At 38.9% G+C, this 16,550-nt stretch overlaps 1 protein-coding gene across 2 annotated transcripts in view; it reads left to right on the top strand.

Moving 5' to 3' along the window:
• The window catches only part of PIEZO2 (piezo type mechanosensitive ion channel component 2), a 284,493-nt gene that overhangs the window by 122,705 nt on the left and 145,238 nt on the right, over positions 1-16,550 (top strand). For both annotated transcript variants that reach the window (XM_057368929.1, XM_057368928.1), the window contains exon 4: positions 12,313-12,355. In XM_057368929.1, coding sequence (XP_057224912.1) covers positions 12,313-12,355 — 43 coding nt within the window. The remainder of the gene's footprint in view (positions 1-12,312; positions 12,356-16,550) is intronic.

The following is a 16,550-nucleotide window of genomic DNA, read 5'->3' as shown; positions in this document are numbered from 1 at the left end:
TTGAGTAGTTTTTAAGGGGCTTGTTTGTTTGGGGGTTTTTTTCAGGGTTTTTTCCTTTACACTGGATTGAGACCAGTTTTTTATGACTTGAGAGAGAAGTAAATTTTTTGGGCAGTTTGAATACAGCTCCTCTTCCACAATTGCAATGAACACTGGGTGGTGGGGCTGACCTAGTGCAGGGACTTTGACCTAGTAATCTTTGTCCTTGGAAAGAGGTGGAGAACTGGGATGTATAAAATATCTCCTCTCTCTGTTTGTCTGCACATCTAGCCTTAGTGGCATAAGGACTATTTGTGGATTATTCTTGAGATTCCCATGAGTTTTTCCTCCTGAAAAGATGACCTTGCTTTCCTCAGAAATTTTGACTTTCTAGAGTTTTTGACATGTCTTGTGCTTCAAGTCATGGTCATGAAGAGTCCATATTTTCCCTCCACTATAGAGGTGGAATACTAGAGTGGGTTGAGGAACACAGGAAGAGGAGAAGAGGGAATGCAGTTCACTCTTTCGTGGGTTGCACATGTGGCCACGAACATGTAATTATTTTTCTATAAAGGGCAARTAACAGTAGTGGTAAAGACTTACCAGCAATGTGATTCACTCAAATTCTAGAAAATATAAGGTGAATTTGAATAAATTTTTAACAGTGAACAGATTTCCCCTTGTAAAACGCCCAAATGTTTGGATCATAAAATCGGTCCTGTTTGGTTGGGCAGTGACAATTGCTGCTTTTGGGGTACACTGTTGATAATAAAATAACATTTAGAAAGATTTGACAGTTGGGGCATGTTCCACAATATCTGTCAAGTAGAATTTGATTTTGCTCAAAACTTTTCTAGTCTGACCAGTAGCTTGGAAGCTCTGCTGTATTGTGTATTTCCCAAGCCATCCACTGCCCCCATTATTGTATGTTGCTCTTTTGTTAAGAATGAGTGATGTTGCTGTAAAATTGACACTTTAAAATCTCTGATTTCTGAATCTGCTGRCGGGGTTATATTTTCCAGGTCTGCTTTGTTCCATGTAGTTCCTGTAGTTTCAATTTTCTGAGTGTTTGCCCTGGTGATACAATTTTTACTGCCAAACCTCCACTATTGTGCAAGGGGGTGGGCATCTAGCTGTGGATGGGTGTGCTTAACTTTACAGCTTTTCAGGTTTTTTCTGAGATGGAGGGAGGTGTGAGATCATGACTGTCTATCAGTATCATGTTCTGCAGCCTGATTTTGGAGACCAGGTGATAWAAGGCAGACATCTGCGAGCRCCAACAATTGCAGCATCCTYTTGAAGTGAGTCCCTCTTGCAYGTCCATGTGCTTTGTCAATAGTACRTGGAGCTCCCTGTCCTTTTCTCTGGAGCGCTCTTCCCCCATAAGCAGAACCAGTTAGGCATCATTTCATCATTCTGTCCTGTGCACACATCCCATGGGATGATATCAAAGATGTAAAAACTCGAGGAAATCCACCCTGGAAATATAATTTTTAAAGTTTGCTGAAATATTACTGAGACTCCGGTTGAAGTCTTACTACTTTGCATTCACTGGCTGTAGAAAAGGAATGTACCAGAGTGTTGATACAGAATTATTGCTTTTTTTTATTATTATTATTTCCCCCACTGAATTTCATTTCTAGACTAGTGGTTAGATTGCTATGCAGGTTTTAGACTGTGAATTTTATTTTTCTCATGCAAAGTGTCTTTGAAGAAGTCACTCCAGATAAAAGGTGATTTACTGAACTTTAGATTAATTTAGATCTMAATTAAGTTTAGATTTAATGCAAACATTTACATTCACACCTCTTTTCAATAGAAGTCAATGTTTTTATGTAGGACTTGTTCTTTGTTAGCAATCTATCTCTTTTACACCTTCCAGCCCATTTTCCTATCAAATGGGGYTTTTTCTCTCCTTTGTGTCTTGGCTTTTATTTCACTGTGTACAGGTATAGTGTCCCCCACTGCTGTGAATGCTGTTCACATTTGCAACCGCATAAAAAATACTCTATGTTGGCAAAGACAAGAAATTTTAATAGCCTTTATGCTTGGTGGAAAATGTTGCCAAGATGCCCAGAGTGGTATAGAGTATTGTTTTCTAAAATTAATGCAGAGAAAAGTTTAAGGTGAGAGAGTTTCAAAAACTGGGCCAACTTTAGACGAGTTGTCTTGAACTGTAGCATTTTTGTTGTGTATTATTTTGAGCAGAACAAGAATGTTTCCAATAAGTTTTTTAATGCACCCTTGGAGATAATTTATAAACTGCTTATTCTCTACTACTGCACCTGTGTTCCATCACTTGATATCCTGATCCCACTGTGGGACCTTCCAGTTCTTCAGACCTGCCTGGATTGGAAAAACTTGCCAGCTGATGGCAGCTTTKAAGTGTTGCTGTTGTTGGCCACATATCTTTGGGAAGAAGCAAACAATAAAATGTTTGTCCTTACCCTATTAGGCCTGATGTAATATCACTTCTAATGAAGCAGCACGTGAATAAATAAAACACACAGTTTAAGAATGCATTTGAGAGTCACACGTCTAAAGTTCCTGTGGTTTCTGTAACGTAAAAATCCCTGCTGAGTAGAAAACTATTACTGCTCATCGTCCTCACCAGTATTTACTCAAAAGGTAYGACTCTCTTAATACCCTTATGAAGCACTCAAAACACATTCCAACGAGGACAAAATAACCACACTTAAAGTAAGTGTGAGAATGCTCTTATCATCTAATAGCATGTGAGAATGGCAAAAGTTTCAGTGCCTTTACTGATTTTTTTTTGGCTTAGACTTAGCCAAGCAAACTAAATGGGGAGAAATTACTTCTAATACTCCTAATTAAGCCTGTAACTGCAGAAAGAGCAAACTATTTGTAAGCTGTTTAAAACACGCAGATAAAAAGCATGGAGTGCTTTTAAAAGTGGAAATTAGGCAGCCCAGTGATTTCTTTAATTTGTTGATAGTGCTCATGCTATTTGTGGCATACTAATTAAGTGTTRGGAAATGATCTCCTAGTACACTGAATGTAATCCTGCAATCTGTTATAGATGAAACTAAAAACAATCACAGAACTCTGGATCCTTATGAAACCTGTCTGGGTACTCCTAGTRGCTTGCCTGTTGCTATTTCACAGGTCATGAGCAAAGCACAGATCAGTAATATCGTGGTCCTTGTTCCCTGCCAGCAGTAGTGAAATCCAGCAGATGTTCCAGGTGTGAGGGGAGCAGATTGCAGGCAGCAAAGTGCATGACTCCTGTCTCTCCTGGCTTGGCAGGGGGTGCCAAAAGTTGTGTGTTTGTGGGGTAGAAAGGAGGGGTTGTAGGTGTGTGTGGGTCTCTGTGCTGCTGGTGTGTCTCACCAGATTTAGTTGCCCAAATTCCTCCTCACCACCCCCTTGTCTGTACGGGCTCCTCTCCCAGTGAGCGGCAGCAGYGTTTTAAAAATACCAGTCTCTAGAAGCAAAGAATTGGGCTGAGATCTGTGCCTTACACATCACTGCCTTCTATTTCTTTTCCCTTTTTTTTGTTTTCCCTGAGCAGTCTTATAGCCACACAGTCAGCTATCTCTTGAATGAGAGGAATGGGATCTGGAAGGCAGAAAAGCTTTGCCCTTTCTGGTCTCACAGACTAGATCTTTGTGAAAATTTGAGTGATATCTCAGAATTGTAAGCTCTGTTAAGAGAAAGAAAATTAAACCAAGAGAAACMCTTTGTTCAATGCTTACATGTTTGTACTTTCAGCTAAACTAAATAAAGCATCTTCATATTTTCTAGGGAGGAAAAGTAACATCTTTTGCTGTTGTTGCCCTATCCTRGTTGTTTGTGTCTGTGTACCTGCTTCACCCTGTACTGCCTAGAAGAGCACAGCAGAAAACAGTGTCAGGGCTTCTGCAGGATCCTTCTGCATCCAGATTTCTTCTCTGAAGGGACATCAGGGAGTGAGCCAAATGTCTTGATGCCTGCTGCAGTCACTGCTGCCTTCTCTTAATGTCATGCAGACAGGAGGGGAGTAGGAAAGTGCTGCTTTTTGCTTCTGTGGAAGGCGGTATGCTAAGTTTGTACACATCTCAAGCCTGTTTTCTAAAGTTTATTCTGGATACTGTCCTTCACACATCATTTCAGATCTTTGTGTCATTTTAGTCACTGAAACAATCTTTTGGGGTGGGTTTTGGTTTTGGTTTTTCTGAAAGCTGTGAATGTGACCAGGACTTTATGCCTAACAACAACAAATTGCTGTCTTCATCATACTGTGTGAAAGCTTCCTTAATCTGTGAGTGAATGTGAATGAAATGTTTCTTTAGTAACTTTAGGAAAAAATTGTTTAAAACCCCAGCAATTTTGGAGAAAAAGCCTGGTTTACATGGTGTGTTTAGTTGGAATGCTGTGTTTTGTTGTCATAATGTCCCTCCTGTTTCTGCACACGATTTCCTAGTTTCCTATTCTCATTTATCCCATCCATAAATTCTTGGATATGGATGTGCTACTGCAGACACACCGTCATTTATTTTCCTCTTCCCATGTGTCTGTGCTGAAAAATCCGTGAAGAATCCTTTGCCCACCTCCCCTCCTTCAGGTGAGACAAGAAGAGAAAATGAGACAATGAAAAGCAAATTCCTCGCGCTGGCATACTGCACACATTCAACATGCAGGAAACTGGGTCGATGTTATTATTCATAACAGTATATTATGTTACAATAAAACTAAGCAGAGGGTAGCTCTGGAAGTTGGAAGGATGCCCGCCACACTCAGAAGGTAAAACCTTGCCTCTAAGATACTCTTTAGCAGAAAGAGAAGTGTTGCTTGGGATAAGAGACAAGAATTTCTCTGCCAATAAAAATGGAGAGAAGTCTCATTTTCTTCCGGCTTATGAAAAATGAAACTTAATACAAGTTTTCTTTTACTTTGACAACAAAAGCAAAGCCAGTCTTCCATACTTGAAAAAGGACTCATTAAATTATTATTTGTCCTTTTCAGAGGGTCTGGAGTGAACTCTGATGCTCTTAAACTCTGTGACCTCTGACTTAAGGCTGATGTCCCCAGGGCAACAGCAGGAAAAGTAGCCTTCCTTCCAGGCTKCTCCCCAGAGCCCTGACACTRTTTTCTGCTGTAAAAAAGAGTAAGAGATTGACCATATCCAAGGACCATCTGATTTGTTACCCTTTATTCCCTTAGTGGGATTCTGTGCTGGTAACCTACAAATGTTCTGCTCTGTAAGAGGTTTCCTTTTCTTCATCCACTTTTAARGTGGTCTACAGTGATGGGGAAAGGGGGGCAGTTCTATTTCAAAAAGCAAAGTAAAAGAAGGCAAAATGAATTCAAATCTCCAGTATCTTTGGAAATTTGGTTTAAAACCCACTAACCAACCATTACAGCAAACAAACAGATAAATAAAATATTAAACAAAAGCAARAAAGCCCTTTCCATTAGCTAGCTGTCTCAGGTTTCATCTGGAATACATTCCCCAAGGATATTCTAGTGCTTTGGGTTTTGCTGTTTTGCTGCCTGATTGAGAAAATAAATTTGAAATTAAATGAGGTTAAAATAAGAGTGGTTTTAAGCTTTTGTGTGTTGCAGGGGAAGAGTGCCTGTGTTTCTGATATATTTTAGCAGATAAAAGAAATCATGATTCTTACAAAAATTATGGAACCTGTCATCAAAGAAAAGCTGATTAAAATAATATGTGAGGCAATTCAGCCAATTTTTTTCCACACATCTCTTAACTTGCTGTTTAATTAGTAGGTCATCTTCATGTATAAAACCTGATTTGTTTTTTTTTTACTGTTCCTCAATGCTGTTTACTTCAGCAAACTGTCAAAACCCGTTAACACCATGAAAATCTTCCCAGTTATTTCTATAGACTTTGCATTARGCTCAGAGACAGGGGTTTTACCATCATGCAAAGTGAGCTGGAATCTGCCACTGCCTCCAGCAAGATGCTGGACAAATTCTATCCCAGGTGCACCAAGTGGTGTTTCACATGGTATTGCCAATCTTAAGTTAAATGGCAAAATTAAAARAGCAATGCTCCCCCAAACTCCCATTTCTAAACATTAGTCAAGACACAAAAAACTAAAAAATTAAAAAAAAAAAAAAAAAATTAGGCCTGTGAAGCAGCTGTCTTTAGGGCCCCACTTCTCTGTGAGAGCTCTACTGACACTTCTGGACCCCCAGTGTTCCCAGGGAAGCCACAGGCTGGAAGAGGTGGCTGTTCACATAGAGCTGCTAATCACTTTACCATGGCCTTGTCTTCTTAATATTCACTTTAAAGCAATATGCATATGTGTGCAYACACACAAATGTGGTGTCAGTCCTATTGCACTTTGTTCTATATTCCTCCTCCTTTTATTAGTAAAAGTTCCCACTCATTAACAACTCCTTAGAGGAGAACTAACATTTCTGATGATGATTATTTTTCCGGTTAACATAGAATGAGTCAAGATTTCTTTTTTTATTGGAAAGCAATTTTTGTATCTCACGATAGTAATTTATTATTTTCCTCAGAGGAGAAAATACRCAGTAAATCTTTCCCATGACATTATTGTGGAGGAATCAAATTTGTTCTTTTTATTCAGTAAAAAATCTGTTGAAAGCTGGTATGAGTGGAAGGCAAGACTTGCAACATCTGATCTTTTTTCTTGATATGACTTTCCTGGTATGTAGTCAGCAATCACTTTCTTCATCTAGACAGAATTCTGGACCACTGCACCTAAGCTTCTTTTTACTKGTAGTTTTAGTCTCTTTAGCATGCRYAGCAAACCATAACAACCCAGATTTTTCCTTATTTTATCTTCTTGAGGAGCTGCTTTAATAATGAAATAATCTGCTGTTGTGCCTTACACATTTGGCTCCTTGGGCTTTTACAGGGAGTGTGACAGTGCTGAGCATCCAGTCCTGATCTGTTTATACATCAGAGCAGTAGAAAGGCTTGGGCTCACTGCAGTGGATGGGATACAGCCCAGAAAACAACCTTGAAGGTGTACAGGCCCTCAGGGTGACTGTAACTGGCAAGCTTTTTTGGGAACACTCCAGAATGGGCACAGGGAGTGATGGAGTGAGCTGCATCTGTCTCAGCAAGCAGCACTGTGTGATACAGGGTGAAGGATTTGGTGCTGAGTCCTTGGCTGCCATGATTTGATGTGTTTGGTGTGCAGTTTACTATGGATTAGCTCTGCCCTGGTCACACAGACAGAAAAGCCACTGGTGGCCGAAACACGGCAGTTATGTCCCTTAAATTTCAAGTGAACGGAATCCAATTTGTGCACTTGAACATCTCTCTGTCATGCAAACCAAAGCATGGCAAGAGAYTTGCCCAAGAAATATTCACCAGGTCTGAATTAAAACATCAGCAAGAGCACAGCAGAGTAGTAAAATGCCATACCAGGAGACGTGATACTAAAAGAAAGTGATGCCATTATCCCAGATGATAAATTGGTGATGAAATTACAAAGTGATGAGTGCAGGATGAAGCCTAGGTAAGTTGAATCAAGGGAAGAGGAAGTCTAAGAGTTATTTCTCAGAATAGATGTATTAATGTTAAATGCCAAGGTAGCATTGTCTGATGTCTTCACGTGAGAGAAATTATTATTTCTGTAAGAGTCACGTTGCTTCTAACTAGCCATTGGATAGCCAATGTGCAGGTAAATAAATGTTAACAGTAACTTTATGGTACTGTGCAGCGGTAAGAAAAAGTTCTTTCCTATGCCATGTCCATTTCTCTAGTCAAAACTACTGTTTGGTTTCATAAAACCTGTGGGTTTATATTTTTTAAAAAGCAAAAAAAGTGTGATTTCTGAAAAAAAAAATGTTTGGAAGAAAATAGAAGCTTGCTACTAGGAACAAACAACTGTAAAGACTGCTGAAACAAATATGTTCCAAATAAAGCAGTTTTTGTCAATTGTAGTTGTGTACATTTCGGCCTGTTAGTAATTACAATACTTATTAGTCACTTGCTAGTAAATACTAAGGTGGTGAAGGAGAATATACAGCAGAGCTGTGTTTCCCAATCCATTGAAAATAGACTGCAARCTGCTGAACAGTTTATTTAGTATGTGTGTCTCTACCAAAACATAAACTAACAGGACAAGCCAGTAGGTTCACCCAGTTTGCTGAGAGCTTTAAGMTGTGCATTCAAGGTACTCAGGTCCTCAGGCAGAACTTCTGCCCTGTTTTCTGTTGTCTGAGAAGCAGGGTTGAGAAGCAGCCCCTGCAATGGAAAGGTTTAGCAAAGTGTTTTTTTTCCATTTCTGGAGTATTCTGTATCACTGGTTTTTATCTCTTGAATATATGAAAGGGTTTTTTCCTTTTTTTTTTTTTTTTTTCCTCATGGTTTGGAGAATACTAGTAAGTTTCACAGGCTTAAGATAAAAGTTTTTTAAATCAACAGGAATATTCTGATCATTACAAATTCAGTTGTTCTCCTGAAATTCTTTTCCTTCAAGGTGTTAGGATAAAGATTGCTGAAGTTACTATTCCAGGAATATCTGCCTGTTTCTGAAGCATCATAAGAGGTTTATGTGCATCACACCTGCATGTAACTCATGAGCTAAGTGTGGCTGTGGTATGTCTGGCACCTTGCTTGTTCCTTCAGAAAGCCTGGGTGGCTCTCTGTGTTACCCCACTACAAGGCTCCAGAAAAACCTTTTCAGCTGTGGACTGATGGAATTAGCAGATATTTTTTCCTATTCCAGGCCTTGGAGATGTTCATATTATTCTGATTGTATGCTTGAATTCTGAGAGGCTCAATTAATACTTATGGAAAAATGTCAAACAGTATCTTTTGGTTCAGTTAAGCCGTGTTTTTTCCCCTCTGGTCCTYATGTCAGATCACAGTGAGAAAAGAATGCAAGAATTATTATTCTAACTGTTAGAAGGCCTCGAGAGCAGAGTCAGGCACAGGCATGTAGTTCATCATGCAGGCACTAACTCTGGAGAAAGGAGAAGGCAGCAGGCTGTGSGTAATCACTGCACACAATCATAGGGACCACAGGATCCACAGGGACCTTCATGTATGGGAATGGCATAGGAGGCATGAATTTGATTTGCAATGCATGCCAGACTTGTCCCTGAGCAGCTACAGATCCCTGCAGTAGGGGCAGACAGAGCATGATAGGGCTCAAAGTGGATAGATGTGCAACCTCCATGAAAGCATCGAAATCTCTTAGCCCGTGTTTTTCCCCACCATTGATCACTTTTAAGATTGAGCTAGATAGGGTGCTGAGCCATCTTGTCTAGCCCGTGTTTTTGTCAAGAAAGGTTGGGCCACATGATCCTTGAAGTCCTTTCCTGGTATTCCATGATTCTTTGATTCTGTATGTTATTCTGAGTTTCCCTATGCCCCCCAGTGCACTTCAGCAGCAAAGGATCTTTGTGTTTTGTGAAGTGAGTCCCCTCTCCCATAGTAAGTTCATAGTAAGCAGAGTGTTGTAACCAAACCAAACTAAAAATGGAAACTGCCATGTGAGTGAAAGCCTATCTGTCAAAAAAGGCAACTTYTATTTATTTTATCTTATTAAATCTCATATTCTTATATTCTCATTCTTTTGCTAGGATTTCATTTAGTGCGTATGTGAGCATGGTAGCTGTGTTACCACTGTTCCTGTTAAATGTGAGCAGAAAATCTGGAAGCGCATTATGCTTTATGTTTTTGAAGGATTTTAAAGCTAGAGCTGTTAATGTGAAACAGAATTTTTGGAATAAATGAGAATGGTCAGGCACTCTGGAGAAAATATTTGGAAAAAAAAAGCTTAATTACATGGTAGCAGATTAAGGCATTCTTATAAACAGTTATGGTATTTTTGTCATGGTGGTTAAAAAAAAAGAAAGCAGAGGGAAGCCAACTAAATTCAGTGACTCAAGTGTAGTAGTTGATTGATTCTGAAAGTCAACAGGTGACTATTTTCCACAGTCCCAGCAGAGAGAAAGACTGATTTGAACAGCTGAATTCCTATTGATTTCCTTGGGAGCAGGATCAAGTCTTTAATTCTTGAATAACTCCTTTTTTTTTATTTTAATGAGAATTACGTGACTTAAATCCTGTTTTATGTTTTGGAAGCAACGGGTAAGGTTTAAATCAAATAATAGGTTTTCTAGARTTTKAATAGCACTATTCTTTTTAATGCTGCTGTTACCTCAGGGTATTTACTTTTGGCTCTTAGTGTGGTGTAGAAGTTGATACTATTGTGAATGGAATTGGCAAGTCTTAAAACAAAATGTTTAGACCATAAACATTTGAAAATAAGACTCTATAAAAAGGATGTATTTTTTTTAATAGGAAATGTTAGTTGTGTTCTTGGCAGGCTTTGCTTCAGAGGAGTCAGATGCATTTCAAAGAGTATTCTGGTGGCCAGCTGCAGACAAAACATTATTTCAAGCCAATGGAGACCCAATTTCCTTTCCTCTATAGCTTTTTCCCTGTCTCCCTCTTTCTGTCCCCTCTCTCCTCAGTAGGATTCTCTCTGTCTAATACAAATGAAGTGTAGCCAGTCATGGGATGAAAAGTTCATACACTATTATACGTAACAGTGGAAGGCATAGAAACTCTGACTAAAGATGCCAGTATTGGTTTTTGCTTTAGGAAGTGCTGTTGAGATTTGTTTTTTTCAACACTCTTCAAATCTTCAGGCTTCAAAAACCATTGGCTATTCTTACAGAGACAGCAGGATTGCATGCAATGTATGGAGGATTGCTTGTGTCTGCCCTGCACTTACCTGTGGAGTGGCACAGTCATCTTTTTAACAATGGATTAACTCACTGACGCTGTGTGAAACCAGTTTACATTCCAGGGGTATGCAGAAGGTAGTGGGATTGGGAATAACTTATAACAGAACGACATTAATGGACTGGGTCCTTATTTATCTCAATCAGATGTTCATAGTTCATTGTGCTACACAGTATTTTTGTTTTTCACATTTATTTGAAATAAATGTGTGAGAGTATCTGTTATCCTGCATTAGAGGTGTCTCTAGAGGACTTCTTTTCATAAAAGATTAACTCAGTGTGATGAGAGGTATTGTATGTACGCAGTTGTGCAGGCAGAGGTCTCTCCACACCTCAGGCAAATACAGGTGCCACWGTAGAAGCTCTTGGTACTGATGAAACAATGAGCATTGTATTCTGGAAAATAATTTTCCTTCTTGCMTTTTCCATAAAGTGAAGGTAGAGCTTTCTCCACCTCACTTTTGAAATGTCTTACCACTGTGTGTTTTTTGAAGTCCCTTACCACTGCGTGCTTTGCTGGACATGGGCCTGAAATCCCTGCCTGCTTTGTACTGAAGGGGATAATTAAAAGTGCTGCTTAATGTCACTCACAGGGAATCTTTTCGTTCCTAATTTTTATTTCCCTTTAGGTGATGGAATCCATCAGCAACTGGAATTATTGTCACTTCTCTGATTTTGAGAATTAAATGAACAATTCAGATGAATCATTCAAAAAGAATTRTAGTTGCTTACGTGGCATGCAGTCATTTGCATTTCCCACAGGAATATAAAAAGACAGAGAGCAAATTACAACCCAGCTTCATGGGTCTTCCTTATTTTGTCTAGCAGACCTGCATGACTTGTGATATTTCTTCTCTCAATAGCCTGTATTTACAACAACCTCATAATAGCAGAAAAAATAAAGAGGCTGGCAAAAAGAAAAAAAAACTACCAAGAGCTGAAAACCAACCACCTAATAACTGCAGTGTGTGTGTGGGGGGGTGGGGGGTATTTTGGAGAAAATCTAGGTAAAATTAAGTGCATCAAAAATATTGGGAGCAATTCTTTGGAGTCTGTTATTGAGTAGTACTATATTTGAGTAGTTTGTGGGGCTGAGTCCTTGATTGTTTTGAGAAAGAGTGCTTTGCAGATGCTCGTATAAGTATGAAGGGTTAAACAAAAAAGGAGGAATACACCTTCATGCTTTCAYTTAAAAATAAAATGATTTCAGATTTTAGAAGGATTTCAGAAGGAGCTGTAAAACTTTCAACAAGAACCAGGCGAACACCACAGTAAAATGAAAAGCTGAAATGTGAAGAGTGCGTGATGTGAGATGCCAGCTCAGCACTTCCAGATGACATTGCTGTAGCAGAGGAGACCACCCTTGGAGCTGCAGTGAGCTCTGGCATGAATCTGCAATGTAAAGGAGCTGTGTAGGCTGATGCCCCCTCACTGTTATGTCACCCTGTGGTAGCCTCTCTCAACAGTTCTCCACTCTGAGGATAATATGTGTTATTCACAAGTACTTCTCTAGGGGTGGAAAAATCTCCTTAATATACAGATCCCAGCTGCACAAGGAAAGGAAAAGAGTGTTCACACAAAAAAGGCTCTTAACTAAGGGTGCTTTTTCTCCTCTTTGTMCAGGTTCAACGTGGGAGAAAACATTACGGCAGATTGGTTTTGAAAGGTAAGCCATAAATTTATTTCCTTATCAGTACAAAAAAGTTAAGGAATAAAACCTGCACAGGCAAATTTGCACAATTGTTTATTTGAGTTAATTGAATTTATCATTGACCTCAAATCTGGAGTGGAAGTCATGGGGTGTCATTCACATMATGTGTTCAGCTTTTCTGTTTGTGTCTTCTTCTCTTTCCCCAGTCGATCTGAAGCAATTTATTCATCATGCAAACTTGGCTGTAATGTTGTTTGCTGGTGATGATACAGCATGCAGCATGCTAGTATTAAAAACAGGGACACGTTTTTTGGCCACAAGTCTTACTTAAAATGAAAATAGCACTCATATTATTTTTTTCCATGAAACTTCTAATCTCTGACATATGAGTTGACAAAAGTAAATGAAGTTGAAAGAGCAGCAAAGCTGGCAGAGAGCTATTCAGCATCAGAGGAAAATTCAATATGCAGCATTCCTCAAGTGCAAGAACTTCTTGCAGACAAATTTAGCCACAGGGTCATCATACCAGAAATGCATCTGTCTTGTAAATTAAACTAGGCCAAGTCCAGTAAAGAGTGATGTAAAGAGGGATTCAGATGCTCAATGTCATCTTTATACTTCTGCAAATGGTAAGCAGAAGAATCTGCTCTCTGCTTGAAGTTTTGGATTTTATTGGAAATGAAATTTTCTCTGTTGCTGAGTTTGGTGTCCTCAAAGGTTTTTCTTTKAAACARGCTATGCTTTTTTCTCAAGTTACATCCAATTTCATTTCTTGATGAGCATTTCATTCAGCATGATACCACAGCTGTCTGCAGGGCACTACAATAAACTGTTGATTCTTTCATCACCCAAGTTATGAATTAGCACCTGATGGTGCTGTTTGACTCCATGAGAATGAAAAAAGAAAGCTTTGATGAGTTCTATGGTGAATTGATACTGTGTCTGTGTTTTGAAAGTGAGAATGGAAAGCATCAATGTCATTTTAGCTGAGTTCAGTAGAAGTTCTGTGGTGTCGATTTCCAACTCCTGAAATGTTTCAAACCAAGGAGAATCCATACTAGGTGTGTGTATGCAATGTATGTACCACATGAAMGATGGAGAATTTCTAACAGACTGAATTACAGCTGAGAAGGCTGCCTGACAGCTGACAAATATGTACAAGAGATTACTATGCACACCCCATTATTGCCACTCCAGTCTGAAAAGCAGAAAGGCTTYCAGACAGCACTTCTGCACCTCGAGAGATTGACTGCCACCCTGGGGTAACTTTATTTGAAGCAGCACATTAGTTAGCACAGATGAGGTGAGGATCTGAATGTGCTTTGCTTGCCACAGTCATAGAAGCAAATTTGTTCTCTCACCAGCTTTTTCAAAGAACCAGTAAGGACAAWAAAGGGAAGATAAGTCCTTCACACAGATAGAATAATTAAGATTTGGGGTTTTAAAATAGTAATAGTCAATATTTTACYTATATTTTTAACACAGGATTTTTAATGGCAGGAATATGTCATAAAATCAGAGAATGGCTTGGGTTATAAGGTACCTTAAAGATCATCTAGTTCCTACACCCCTGCCATGCATTGTTTAGAGCCCATTCAGCCTGGCCTATAACACGAGGTGTGGGGCATCCACAGCTTCTCATGTTGGTTGACTAAAAGATTAGTGAGCAACATTAATGTGGAATTCTGTATTAATGAATTTATACCAATATATGCTTAATATCATATTGTCTATTATTGCTTAAGCTCAGTATTTTTTGTATCCAAAGCAAATACACAGCTATATGTAATACCTAGAGGCTAGAATAACACTTAACTTGCAGTCACAGAAGTAGAAACCCCAGGTCTGCAGATCTCTCAGAGCTGAGAAATTATTCTAGGGATGTATCACTACATCCTTTCCCTAATCTTATTCTCTTCAGTAGGAATCCCTTTTTGGCCACCAAGAGAGACAGGTTAGTGGGCTACATCTATGTTAGCTCTGATCCAATACAGCTGTTCTTCTGTTATTTATATCAACTCTAGGGAAAAAAAGCAGCAGCAGCATGTCTGGCTATTTAAAATTCTATTCTCTGCTAGCTTTTGACTTAGGCACACCTAAGTCAGCTGTGAAATATCAATAATCTTTAAATGTGTTGTTTGAGCAAGGATATTCTCATTCAGGAGGGAGGAAGCAAGATTTTTAGATACTCAAAAGGAGAGACATGAAGTAATGCCCTAAGGAGGAATTACCTTTGCTTTWAAACTGGAAGATTCATATAAATTGTTCTCAACAAGCTGTTTTAGAGTGGGTTGAGGATCAGGARATGTAGACAGTCCGTTTACATTGCAGAAAATTAATCCCATATAATTTACAGGTGATGTCATCACTGCTTTGTGGCTACATGGTGTTTATTCTGCAACAGTAGAGTGTTTACATTACTGTTGTCTTCATATCCTGAAAACCATTGTGTGGCACCAAGAGACCTGACTGTGAGGCTTTTATGTAAGCATTGTGAGCTGAGGACGCTGCTTTTCAATGCAAGGGAAATTAAAAATGCTGGAGCTCRAGTGAAGTAGCTTTATATCCAGGAAATGACTGGAGTTAAGAGCTTTTCAATTAAAAGGATTATATGTGGGTTTGACAGATATAAAGAAGGCCTTTATTTTATTGATTGTCTTTTGAAACATTACAAATAGGCTAATTGTAACATACTGTGGTAGTCACCACCTTTGTCCACGATGATCTAGACTGCAGTGCCYAACTGTATTTTCTGATGAATATTAAGGAGCAATTTTGAGATTTAGGAAAAATATTGTATTGCATTGTATTGTGCTCTGCTGCAAGAAACATGGTTTAAAATACTGAGCATGTGTGATACTTTCACTTCAAGAAAGCTGCCTCCTTAATGTTTGTTTTTTTGTTTTTTTTTTTTTAAGAAATCTTTACTAAGCCAAAGCAAGTAGATTTATGGATAAACAGGGTGACTTTTTTTGCAGCTGTTAGCATGGGATTCTTCATTATTGGTGAATGTTAAGATTGCACCCACACATGCTTGAAAATGTCTGGAAAGCAGTCAGCTTTCTTGTACTTTGTTCCAAACATGACTGAAAATGTGTTTTAGAAGGCATTGTTCATCTAGGTGGGTTGAGATTTTTTCAGTCATATTCAGGTCCCAGTGGAAATCATCGCATAATGGAATCAATAAGGCTGGAAAAGACTTCCCAGATCATAAAGGCTGGAAAAGACTTCCAAGATCATAGAGTTCATCCTTCAAGCAAACACCACCTTGTCAACTAAACCATAGCATTAAGTGCCACATCCAGTCATTTCTTGTACCCTTCCATGGGTGATGACTCTACTGCTTTCCTGCACAGCCCATTCCAATGCTTAACCAYCCTTTCAGTGAAGGAATTCTTCCTGATGTCCAACTTGAACCTCCCCTGGCACAGCTTGAGGCCATTTCCTTGTGTCATGTTGCTGGAAGACTCACTCAAAATCTCAAAAAAGTGGAGTAGTTATGAACAATTAACAGTGRMTGYTCYTGTTTCCTGGCTACTCTGGCAATTAAAGAGAGTTTAATGCACAATGAGTTTAATGCCTGTTAAAATTCAAAGGGAAAGAGGATCAGTTCAGTCACTGAGTTGGTCTTCTCCTGTAACACAGTCCGTAGCGTCTTTCCAGCTCATGTCTGCCATGAGCCTTGCAGTGCAGAGCCTGTGAAGAGCCACCACCAGCACTGGTGAAATGCTGCCACACTGCAGAAAATTAAAACCAAAAGAAGGTCTTTTTTAAACACCTAAATTTCTCTAATTTGAGCTACCAGATGATGAAGTTTATGTCTTTGTCTAGTAGATTCAGCAGTGAATACAGAAATGTCTTCTCTTTTTACATATTTGTTGACCTGTCCATGATGCAATAATTTTAAAACTTTAAATTAATGCCGTTGGACCGCTTAAAACTCTTTGTACTTCAGGGTTTCCAGACTTACAGTCTTCCTATGCTTCTCTGAGCTGTAATTTCTAATTGACTAGTAAGTACTCAGCTACTAACAACACTTCTGTTCCCTTTGTGCATTTTTTCCCGTGGTGCTTCTTCTATGTGTGCAATGCTTTACATTATGGTTCCACAAAACAGACTTAAGAAAAATTTAATAACTGTTATTATATGTTAAGTAAATATCAAATGTTTTAGAAAATTTATGGTTGAAGAATAACAGATGTGTGGTTAT

Source organism: Malurus melanocephalus, unplaced genomic scaffold, assembly GCF_030028575.1.
Source record: "Malurus melanocephalus ecotype Western Australia unplaced genomic scaffold, MMel_1.1 scaffold_99, whole genome shotgun sequence".
NCBI classification, from domain to species: domain Eukaryota; kingdom Metazoa; phylum Chordata; class Aves; order Passeriformes; family Maluridae; genus Malurus; species Malurus melanocephalus.
Note: the sequence above shows the minus strand (reverse complement) of the source record. Positions and strands in the feature narration are given on the sequence as shown.